Here is an 11980-nt window from a genome sequence, read left to right on the forward strand (position 1 = left end):
TTATATAATATATATTAAATATTAATTATTTTATATATACAAAATAATTAATATATTATATATATTATATATATATGTATATATATATATCACTTAAAATGTTTTACATAAGGAGCACCTGGGTGGCTCAGTCAGTTAAGGGTCCAACTCTTGATTTCAGCTCAGGTCATGATCTCCCGGTTCACAAGTTCAAGCCCCAAATCGGACTCTGCGCGGACAGTGCAGACCCTGCTTGAGATTCTCTCTCTGCCACTGCCCCGCTCACGCATGCTCTCTCTCTCTCCTTCTCTCTCTGCCTCTGCCCTGCTCATGCGTGTTCGCTCTCTCTCTCCTCTCAAAATAAATAATACAAAAAACTTCAAAGTAAGAGAATGTTCTACATAATCAATTAACCTTTCCTGTTTTAATTTGATTAAAATTAGCCCATAAATATCCTCAGTGTATTGCATAATTCTGGATGCATAGCAGGTCTTTAACACATAAGGACTGAATAAATTAGCTATTTAGAAAGTTTCAATATTTTGGAATTATAAATAGTGATGAAATGAATGTGTTTGAATCTATAAGTTACTTAAGTATCTTTACATACCTAAGATTTCTAGAAGTTGAGCTGAGTCCAACAATAGCATGGATGTTTTTGAAGCTCTTTCTTTTTTTTAATTTTTAATGTTTATTTATTCTTGAGAGAGAGAGAGAGAGACAGAGCATGAGTCGGGCAGGGGCAGAGAGAGAGGGAGACTCAGAATCGGAAGCAGGCTCCAGGCTCCGAGCCGTCAGCACAGAGCCCGACGCGGGGCTTGAACTCACGGACCGTGAGATCATGACCTGAGCCGAAGTCGGACGCTCAACAGACTGAGCCACCCAGGCGCCCTGATGTTTTTGAAGCTCTTAATTCATGATCAGATTTTATGAAATTGGGCAAATCGTATGAGGCTAATCCACTGAAAGAAAGGGAAAACTATTGTCCAGACCGTGCGAGGAGGCAAGGGGTCACTGGTTGAGCCTCTCAACAAAATGTGTGCTGACTGATGAGACACAAGACTTATTGGAGACATGCTGTCTAGTTCAGAGCCTGGGGGCTGCCCTTACAAGCACACAGTCTCGCTGCTTTGCTGAAACTCGGGGAAGTTGTGTGACCCGTTCGATTCTGTTCAAGAAAAGACAGAAGGAGAAGAATACACATCCTGGGCAGCACTGGCCACATAACCCTCTCAAGCGCTCTCATAAGTGGGCAGAACAGTGAGAATTCACATCTCTCCCTAAGATCTCTGCTTAATTACACTCCTATACTATCCACAAGATTCGTTAAAAAGGTAACACAGTAGCACGAAAACCCCAGAAAACCCCAGAAGCCAGACTCCTATATTTGATAGGAGGTAATATATTAAGAGGATTGAAAAGAGATTTCCTGCTGTCAGTTTTAAAAAGAGTTTAAACTATTTTTCTCTCACAGGAGAAGAGTTCAGTCCTTGTTTTTTTTTTTTTGCATTACTTGGTCTAGCAGCACAGGGCTTTTTTTGTGGGGTTGCGTCTTCCGAACATTCAGGCTTTAAACCTCACACACGTTGTTGAATGTTGGCTTGGGGAGGTGTGTCCAGTGGGGACTCCCCATTTTCAAATCCCACCCTGTGAGGAGTGTGACACATTCTCACCTCTTCCTCTGCCTCAGGTTTACGTCTTCTCCTCTCAGAGAACCCTATTTTCCACTCCAGAGCATTCTCCTAGATGCTGGTGCATAGCTGAATTCACTCCTGAAAGGGATTCTCTGTCATACTCTGGCTAGGTCAAGGACGAAAGTCCTTATCTCTTTTACTCTACTCTTCTGGAGTTGAAGGTTTTAATCTGATTCTTAACGTTTTTCATTCTCTCTTTCTCTTCATTTCCTACCACAGCCCGAGCAGCTATCCGCAATATGGTTTGGATATTTTTAAAGCTGTTGACAGATGGGAAGCGGCTGTTGAGAGAACTAATGATCACAGAAATGACTCGGGGGGGGGGGGGGGTGGACGTGTGTGTGTGCGCACGGTGGTGGTGGTGTGCGTGTCTAGGTATCTTTTTTTAACGTTCATTCATTTTTGAGAGAGAAATAGAGGCGGGCGGAGGGGGAAGGGGGGGCAGACGATCCGAAGCGGGACTCAGGCTCATCACGACCTGAGCCAAAGTCAGATGCTTCACCCACTGAGCCACCCAGGAGCCCTCTAGGTCTCCTTCAATATGAAATACACCCCAGCGAGGGCAGCACCCACGACCACGCCTAGCACACAGCAGGCAATCGATAAGTATTAGTTGATTGATAAACAGTTGGTAGTTTACTGTTATGCATTCCCCCCAAGTCGAGATCAATTCACTTCTCTTTCTTTTTTTTTTTTTTTTTAACATTTATTTATTTTTGAGACAGAGAGAGACAGAACATGAACGGGGGAGGGTCAGAGAGAGAGGGAGACACAGAATCTGAAACAGGCTCCAGGCTCTGAGCCGTCAGCACAGAGCCCAATGCGGGGCTCGAACCCACCGACAGTGAGATCGTGACCTGAGCCGAAGTCGGACGCTTAACCGACTGAGCCACCCAGGCGCCCCAATTCACTTCTCTTTCTCATCCACGAGTTCTGGTTTCTTTGGGGATCAAAGTCCTTTTAAACATCATTAACAACGAAACACCCCAATCTCTGAGGATTCTGGCAAGAGAGAATAGGAAAGCATTCTGTCTCTGAAATACTTTGATGGTTAAAAAAAAAAAAAAGGCTCGGCACACTTCCCTATCCCTTGGAATCATGATGCGGCGGAAGACGTTGGCGACTGATGATAACCACGACTGCGTGCGTGCACGTGCGTGTGCCCAGGACGGTGGCCACAAACACGCGGCCCCTCATGTTTCGCCATCCTAAGAGTCAGAGATCACTCTGGTCTGCGTCTGGGTCAGAACTCTCTATCCAGTCGTGATTTTCCCTCTGGCGCTGTGTGATTTTCCCTCTGGCGCTGTCTTAGGAAGCCGACCCAGGGGGCTCGTTGGGCAGGTTCAGCAAGGTCTGACTGTCCCCGGCCCCTCCCCAGGGTCAATCAATTCCTAGAGACAGCGAATGACTCCCCTGGGAGCATGCATTTCACATGCGACCCAAAGCCCACACCCCACCACCTAACCTTTGCTCCCACACTGGGACCACTACCCCCAGGCCCAGGTAACTGTCAGCTAGCTCGCCCCAGGCCCCAGAGCCGGCTGACGTCATCCTGACATTATCCGCCTTGCCTGCAGAAACCACCAGAAAGCTGTGGCCCATGTTTTCCCCTCCCGCCCCACCCTACCCCCAGCACTTCCTGGCGTGGCCTGGAGCTCTCTCTTCTCGGGGGAACTTCTTGTTTTCAACGGCTGTTGTCTCCTCCTCTGTTGGCCTCGCTCCACTTGAGTACGCTGAGTTCAAAACCCACACTTGGAAACATACTGCTGAGGCCTCCGGAGCCTGGATGGCACCCCACGTTAGCTCTCCCTACTTCCTGCCTCAGCACACACTTTGTCTTGTTGGCCGGCCTCGCTCTCCTCTCCGTCCCTATCCCTGCTTTCCACGAGTTTCTCTTTTATTGGCCACTCCTGTAATTTCCCTAGGCTGCTGCGTTAATGGGCCAGGGACGGGACGCGGTAACAAAGCGCCACAACCGGGGTGGTTTCGACAGCAGAAATTTAATCGAGCGCAGGTCTGGAGGCCCGGAAGTCGGAGATCAAGTTGTTGGCGGGTTTGTTGTTGTTGTTCCCAGAGCTTGAGGGAAGGATCTGCTCCAGGCCTCTCTCCTGGGCTTGCCCACGGTCTTCTTCTCCCTGGGGCTCCTGACATAGTCTTCGGTCTATTCACGTTCTCTCTCTTCCCAGGATGTTCTTTCTATAAGGGCCCCTGTTATATAGGGTTAGGGACCTGCCTGTGCAGTCCCTCTTGGCTTAACTAATTACATCTGTAACAACCCCATTTCCAAATAAGGTCACATGCTGAGGTCCCCGAGGTTAGCATTTCAGCATACCATTTTGGGAGAACACAATTCCTTTTTTTTTTTTTTTTTTTTAATTTTTTAACGTTTATTTATTTTTGAGACAGAGACAGAGCATGAACGGGGGAGGGTCAGAGAGAGGGAGACACAGAATCCGAAACAGGCTCCAGGCTCTGAGCTGTCAGCACAGAGCCCGACGCGGGGCTCGAACTCACGGACCACAAGATCATGACCTGAGCCGAAGTCGGCCGCTTAACCGACTGAGCCTCCCAGGCGCCCCGAGAACACAATTCCACCCTAACAGTTCCCAACGCCAAAATCCAATTCCCTAGTTGCATTTATCAGGGTTATAATTTGAATACTGAAATCAGATCTCACCGATGGGGGAGGTTGTTAAAAAAAAAAAAAGCCACACAGATCTCTGCACTCCATTCCACATCTGGAGAAAGCCAGTCTCGGGGTGTCAGGCAAGGCCCTGAGATGGTCTGCACCCACAGTGTCTCCCAAAGCATGCCAGTCACAGTTTGGGCGCTTATTTTCCCCCCGCTGGGAATGCCGTAACAGCCTCCTCATAGGTTTGCCTCCTCATCAGTTTTCCTGTCTCACACTGCTCACTGGTTGGACTTCATCATGTGATTTTCTGACATTGTGTTTTAATTTTTTTTTCATATTTATTTATTTTTAATTTTTAAAAATTTTTTAATGTTTTATTTATTTTTGACAGAGAGACAGCATGGGTGGGGGAGGGTCAGAGAGAGAGAGGGAGGCACAGAATCCGAAGCAGGCTCCAGGCTCCGAGCCGGCAGCACAGAGCCCGACGCGGGGCTCGACCCCACGAACTGTGAGATCGTGACCTGAGCCGAAGTCGGCCGCCCAACTGACGGAGCCACCCAGGTATCCCTTGATTTCACGCTTTCATTTCACAAACGCATTGGCCCAACTGTGTGCCTGGTTCCTAATGAACTATTACATGATTTATTCCTCATAACAACCCAGGGAGGGGAGGACCACTCTTACCCCTATTTTGTAGCTGAGCACGGTAAGTAGAGCTGGGGTAGAAAGCCAGGCAACGTGGCTCCTCTGTCCAAGGGCCGCCACCTCTCTGCTGAACCGCCTGGCCTGAGGCCCCCTCGAATGCGTAGGGCCACCACCCGCGTGCTCTAAGAAAGTTCCTTCTCCTCACCCAGGAGCCCATATTTTCTCCACGAGGTGGCTCATCCTAGTTGCCTGGGTTCCCCAGCTGCTGAGCACCTGTACGTCCAGTGGGTCTCAAAGGGTGGTCCAGACTCAGCAATATCGGCTGCTGTTCTTGGGTCCCTCCCCAGACCCTCACCCCAGAACTAGAAACTCAGGGTCGGGGGCAGTGATCTGTTATAATGGATCTTTTCTTTTTTCTTTAAATTTATTCATTTATTATTTTTTAAAATTATTTTTAATGTTTATTTTTAAGAGCGAGAGACAGGGCACAAGCGGGGGGAGGGGGGCAGAGAGAGAGAGAGACACACACAGAATCTGAAACAGGCTCCAGGCTCCGAGCCGTCAGCACAGAGCCCGACGCGGGGCTTGAACTCACAGACCGCGAGATCGTGCCCTGAACCGAAGTCGGACGCTTAACCAACAGAGCCACCCAGGCGCCCTAAATTTATTTTTGAGAGAGACAGAGACAGTGGTGAAGTGGAGGAGGGGAAGAGAGAGAGAGAGAGAGGGAGAGGGAGACAGAGAATCCCGAGCAGGCTCCACGCTGCCAGCGCACAGCCCGACGCAGGACTCGAACCCACAAAGCCACGAGATCATGACCTGAGATGAAGCCGGGAGTCAGATGCTTCACCGATGGAGCCACCCAGGCGCCCCAGTTTTAAAAAAATTCCGGGTGATTTTGACGCGATCTTGAGTTTGAGTAGCAGGGCCCTCCTTCTACCGGGCTGGGGGGCTCTGCCCTTTGGTGTTTCCCACGCTACTCTGCCCCTGCCTCTTGCCTGCTGCGTCCCTTCTCGGAAGCTTCTCTCTGCAGAGTCTCCTGTCCGCCTGCCAGCGCCCCTGTCTCCCTGCAAAGCCAGTCCCGGATGCCACTTCTTTACGAAGACTTTTGTCTTCATCTCCACGCCTGTTCCTGTAACCAGCTTCGCCATCTCCCCTGGGAAGGATCTTCTTCACATTTTCCACCTCTTTTTTCCCGTATGATAGGTTTCTGGCATTAAGCATCCCTGTACTTGTCTCCTTAAAGCAAGGAATTTGAGACTCACCGTCCATGTCCCTAAGGCGTCTGCTACATTTCCTGTCCTCAGGGAAGTGTTCGGTAAAGCACTGCACTGAATGACTACTGTTAGCCCACCGAGCACCCTATTTAAAGAGCACCCTATTTAAAGTGAAGCGCAAGGACAAAAAAGAGATTAGGAGTGTGCTGAGCCACGTTTAAAACGTCTTACCAAGTAGGATTCAAAATGAATTCTCTGACAGGGCAAACGTTTTTTAAATGATTCCATTTATCTCCTTTACGTCAAAACGTCTGTGGTGTGGCTCTCCCCGGCTGCCCAAAGACTTCCACACTTGACATGCTCCCAATTCTTTCTCACATACCCCATAGCCCACATCCAAATGACTTTTCCAGAGCCGTTCAGATTTGACAATTCACCATCGAGCGTTCAGAATTGAATGTAGTGCTTCCACGTGGTCTGAATTGCACGTTAGGAAAGAACGTCTTTGGTTTTTTTAATCATCTTTTTTTTTTTTTTTAATGTGTACTTATTTTTGAGAGAGAGAGAAACAGAGCATGAGTGGGGGAGGAGCAGAGAGAGAGGGAGACACAGAATTCAAAGCAGGATCCGGGCTCCGAGCTGTCAGCACAGTGCCTGACACAGGTCTCGAACTCCTGAACCACGAGATCATGGCCTGAGCTGAAGTCAGATGCTTAATCGACTGAGCCACCCAGGCACCCCTCAACTGTCTTTTTAAAAAGGTGTGAGTAGTGAGCTGAGCTCTTGTCTGACCTCTCTTCTCAAGTTAAAATTACTCAGAAATTTTCCCTCATACCTGCGCAGACTCCAATGAAGCAATTTGTAAGTGATTCCTTTGTGCGCCTGGAATGCTCAAATGAGTCAGGGAGATCCTGCTGTAAAAGCCTTTCACTTATCTCACAAGGAAACAACATGATGTGAAGCCAGCCTATTCTTCCGGTGGCCTTCAATGCACCTGAGTTTTCAGCCGTTAAATAGCGATAGCGCGGGCCATACCTTCAAGGGTTACGGCGTGAATTACAGGTAATTTTTGCAACGTGCCCAAGTACAAAAGAGAGCGCCGAGCCACTGGCGGGTGTATAGTTATCTTTGTAAGGTTTATAACCGCCGTTTCCATCAGGAAGAATGGCAAGGCTCATGGTCACTTAATCTGCTAAGAAAACAAAGATCCTGGGAGGAAAGATGGGTGGCGAGATCTCATCTGAGAATACAAGGAACTAACGGGCTGTGGAGGTGGCAATAACATTCACAGAGGCCAGGGAGCTCAGCTATGGGATGAACAGTTGCTTTAATTCAATCAAGCGTACCACGATGCTGGTGTTTCAGTACTGAACGCCTTTCAGCAGCTACTGCCCCAATATAGTTTGTATTCGAGCAAAGGAAAAGATACAAGGAAAGCCATCACCACAGGCTAAATTGGAAATGTGTTTACATTTACATTTCAGTGCCCTTGAGCTATCCCACTGCATGAGTAAATAAATATGGTGCTTCCTTTTGTCGGCCTCTTTTACACACTCTTGGGACAGGAATCAAGGCTTCCGCAGTTTATTATCTTCCCTAGGAGGCCTGGGCAGTATGCTTTTCCAGGGCGGTTCTGACAGAATCCCGGGAGGTATCTTGGAGGGGCTATAGAGTGTCCCTTCTACTGAGGACACCAGGGTCAAGCCTATGAGTTTTACTTTGGATTCAGTGAGCTTCATGGTCATAAAAGAGGAAAAGGGCACATTTTCCCTCTTCCGTCCTCCAGTAGTCCTCTGTCGTCCCTGGGGGCATCTGAGGAAAGTGCAGGCTGGCCTTCCTTTGAACAATTAACTTTGCCATATGGACCAAAGCAAGGGAGGGACTCTCAAGCCTGGGTAAACCAGATATCCACCGGGGAAGCCTCTCAAGTACAGTGACTTACAGCCCTCCTGCGGAACAACAATGGCGGGACCTGAGGCCATGCTCCTTTTCAAGTCCCCAGTAATGAGCTGGGATGTGATGATGTAAGGCATTCTGATCCGCGCCCCCGCCCCCAAGATGATACAAACACTGCCCCCCCCCCTCCCAAGATGATACAAACACTGCCCAGGCCCTCATTTTGCCTGCCGGTCATGAGGCAGCTGGAATCCTACTGACAAGGGGAGAGACCCATGCTGTCCATGGGGTATGATGTGACAGGAGCACATCCTGCAACTGAGTGACGAGGCCCCAGGCGATGGAGGAAAAGATCACATGCTTGATTGGGAGGGAAAAGTGGACCGTAAAATGGCGAAAGGAAGCAGAATTGAGAAAAGAAAAACAGGGCAAAGATAAACTTACTAATTTTCTAGACGTTTCTTTCTGCTTTAGGGATTCTTTACACTTTCTCTCCATAGAACATGCTGGGTCATACGTGTGATTTCTGAAATGAAATGTGAACAGGTGGGTGAATCAAGTGATCAGCTGTGCAGACGTTCTATGGTGATAATATTCTCCCGCTGTGAATATGGCATTTGTGAATCAAGAACTTTAGAATATTTTAAAAAGGACGTTTAAAAAAGATTGCACAGGAAAGCAGAATATTTTATCCCTTCCCCTAGGTACCCAACACCTAGGCGACACGCACAAAATGAAATTCTAATGGTGCCTGCTAAGCCTATTTGAAAACAAATCCTATTTGGCCCCCCTAAAGGGATAGCCAGACTGTCAAGTCCTAGTTTTCCAATCTGGAAACGCTCAAAGGAATGGAGGTAGAACCTGTCAAAGTTTTTTAAACGATGTAACTGTTTGCAATCGCCTCTCATTTTCCCCCAACTGGTACTCATTTCTACGTTGACGAGAGTTGGAAATGTTGGACACGAGGAAAAAGCTTGAGATGTTACTGGGCCAGGTGTATTCAAATAAAATCAAAAAAACAGCAATATTAGGTATATACACAACAGCATAAGTGAAACACGATGTGATGTAGCATTTTCTATTCGAAGCTCACAGTAGAACAACTTAGTAAACAAGACCTCTCGCCTCCCTTGCTGCAGGAGCTCATTTGAGCCTTTCAGTCACTTCCGTTCCTTTCGTATCCTCGTATAAATAGTCCCACCCACACCTTACACAATTTAGAAAAGATGGCTGAATCACAAAAATAGACCCAAATATGGCGTTTTTACTTTCTCGAGTACAACGAAAATTAACATTTCATCGTTAAAATAACGTTCAAATCATTGGAAGCAATAAAGAGAATTCTTATGTCTTAGAAGGCCTTTTATAAGGCTCTGCAGAGATTAGAATCTTATTGTTTGACCCAAAGTACATGGTCAAAAAAGTCTCTCAGATAGGAAACTGGGGAATTGAAAAGCTGGGCCGTTAAAAATATTCCTTCTGAGGGTACAGCAGTTCCTTTGGTTCTTCTCTCTTTCCTGGGAGGTCTGGGCCAGCCCTGGATGTCGGTGGGGTCTGTGTGGTGACACACGACATCTGTGCACACTCACAAACCACACACACTCCTATAGGAAACAGAACAGAAGAGCACGCTTCGTGTCTGGGAGTTCCCAGCCGTCTCCGTGGAAGGAAAATCTTTAACAGCCTCAGACTTTAGGGGCAGGGGAAATCACTGCAATCTGGGAGAGACCATTTTAACCTTCTGACTTCAGCTGCAAAACGTAACAGATCGGATTAGTAATTTTTTTTTTCTTTTTTTTCTTTTTAACAGATAAGCCAAGGCAGAGAGAAAATGCAAACGAGGGTCGTGATCTGCGTCTGGTTACTTCGCTTTTTAGGAATGAGTTTCACTCTGCTACTGTTTGAGATTCACTGCGAGGGCCTCTGCGCCCATGAGTCCCACATGGAGTTGTAAACAAGAGGCCGAGGTGGGTGCCTGTTGGACAGAACAGGTGGCTTCTTCTCCGAAGGCAGACGTCGGTCTAGCGAAGCAAGGTTGCCGGCTGGGTGCGGTCCGCGCGGCTGCCGGTGGGCATCGGCCGATGAGAAAGAGAATACTTGCCCATGTCGAGAGTGTTCTTCCTGAGTAACTCGGCCTCGCTTTCAGGAAGCAGGGCCGGTAGATGATCCTAGCATATGAAAGACTAGCACAACCAGCGACGGTCACGTTTTCCTCTCGAATGAGGCAGCCGTCCCAGCCGATGGCCACGAGCCTCCCCGGGCGTCAAGGCTGCTGCTGATACTGCCCTTCCGTGGCCGTGTAGAAATCATCCAGGACACTCTGTAAGTAATCAAACGTCGGCCTCTCTTCTGCCTTTTCTTTCCAGCACATTTTCATGATGTCATAGAGCTCGTCGGGGCAGTTCTCCATGCGGGGCATCCGGTAGCCCTGCGACAGGGCGGTCATCACGTCGGCATTAGTTCGCCCTAAAGCAAAAGAAATGTACCATTTAGCAACCTGACCGAGGGTCGAGCACTGGAGTGGTCTTTCCGCTCCTGGCATCCTACATCCACTCTTGAAGCGAGCTGTAGACGCTGTCATGGACTGAACTGTGTCCCCCACCCCGGCCCCCAAATAAATTCACACGTTAAAGTCCTAGCCCTCCGTCTCAGAACGTGCCCACGGGGCAGAGATACGGCTTTGAGAGAGGTAATCAAGTTAAAATGAAGCCTTGAGGGTATGCTCTCACCCAATCTGACTGATGTTCCTTATAAGAGGAGATTAGGACCCAGAGACACCAGGGACGTGTGGGCACCGAGGAAATGCCACGCGAAGACACAGCGAGAACGTGGCCCTCTCCAGGCCAACGAGGAGCCTCAGGAAAAGCCCAGCCTGGCAGCATCTTGTCGCAGACTTCCGGCCTCCAAAACCGTGAGAAAATTCCTTTCTGTGGTTTGAGCTATTTAGGCTGTGGCACTTGGTTACAGCAGCCCTTGCAAATGGATAGGGAGGCTAAGGAGGGTTCGGTAAGCAACTAAATAATGCGTAACTTTTACTACGAAGGGGATCAAGACGGCATTCGGTTTGCCAGAGTGAAAACGGGCAAACAAGAGAAGCAGAAGACAGAGCAGGTTCTTTGAATGGCAAAAGGATAATGGACTTGACTGGCCTTAAATGATCTAGCCAAACCCAATTCTAACCCTCAATCTCCATTTCTTTTGCGGTATTTTTTCCAACTTCTACCTGTAATACACATACCAAAAAAAATCATCCTCGCGTACGTTATCTCGTACCAACGTAGTTTTTTCAAATCAGCTTTTCAACATAAGTTTACTAAAGGAAGTCAAAATCCTTAAATCAGCCAGTCCAGTGGATTATGTCCCAATCAAGAAATTGTCCCCTAAAAAGACTTCAGTGCAGAGCTCACACTGACTCTAGAAAGTGTATGTTCTTAACGTCCAGTGAGGGAAGGGGAGTGTTCGTCGTTCCTACTGGGCTCTGCAAGAGGACTGGGAATGAAGGGTGGCCTTTCATGTGGGCAACTGTCCATCTTTGATCCTGAGAACAGCTTTAAGGAAGAAAAAAGAACGTTTCCCTCCGTGTTTGAAATGGGGTATCTACATCTGTATGTTTTGCTGACTGTGAGGATACCTGACCGTGTAGGGAAAAAGCTGAGTCATGCAGAATGTTTCCACGTAGCACCTGATACCCGGCATACGAGGCGTTCCGTTCATTACAACAATTTCCTTTCCGTTAGCCATAGGTCTTACCAGGGGCGGTCACTGAGAAGGTTCTAAGAGATAGCTAGAAGTGAAAGGTCTTTGACCAGATTGGAAACAGAGCCTTCTTGTGAATTTATTCTCTGATCAGTGTTTCTCAAATTGTGGGTCACTACATACATTTGATTTGAGACAACAAATTGACCTTTTTTTTTTTC

General features: G+C 47.9%; 1 protein-coding gene across 5 annotated transcripts in view; it reads right to left on the reverse strand.

Moving 5' to 3' along the window:
- Nucleotides 1-9037: 9037 nt before the first annotated feature.
- Nucleotides 9038-11980, reverse strand: part of LYN (LYN proto-oncogene, Src family tyrosine kinase) — a 122956-nt gene continuing 120013 nt past the window's right edge. For all 5 annotated transcript variants that reach the window (XM_049633691.1, XM_049633687.1, XM_049633689.1 and 2 more), the window contains exon 13: nt 9038-10529. In XM_049633691.1, the coding sequence (XP_049489648.1) occupies nt 10327-10529 (203 nt within the window). In that variant the 3' untranslated portion in view covers nt 9038-10326. The remainder of the gene's footprint in view (nt 10530-11980) is intronic.

This window comes from Panthera uncia, chromosome F2 (genome assembly GCF_023721935.1).
Source record: "Panthera uncia isolate 11264 chromosome F2, Puncia_PCG_1.0, whole genome shotgun sequence".
Classification (NCBI taxonomy): Eukaryota; Metazoa; Chordata; class Mammalia; order Carnivora; family Felidae; genus Panthera; species Panthera uncia.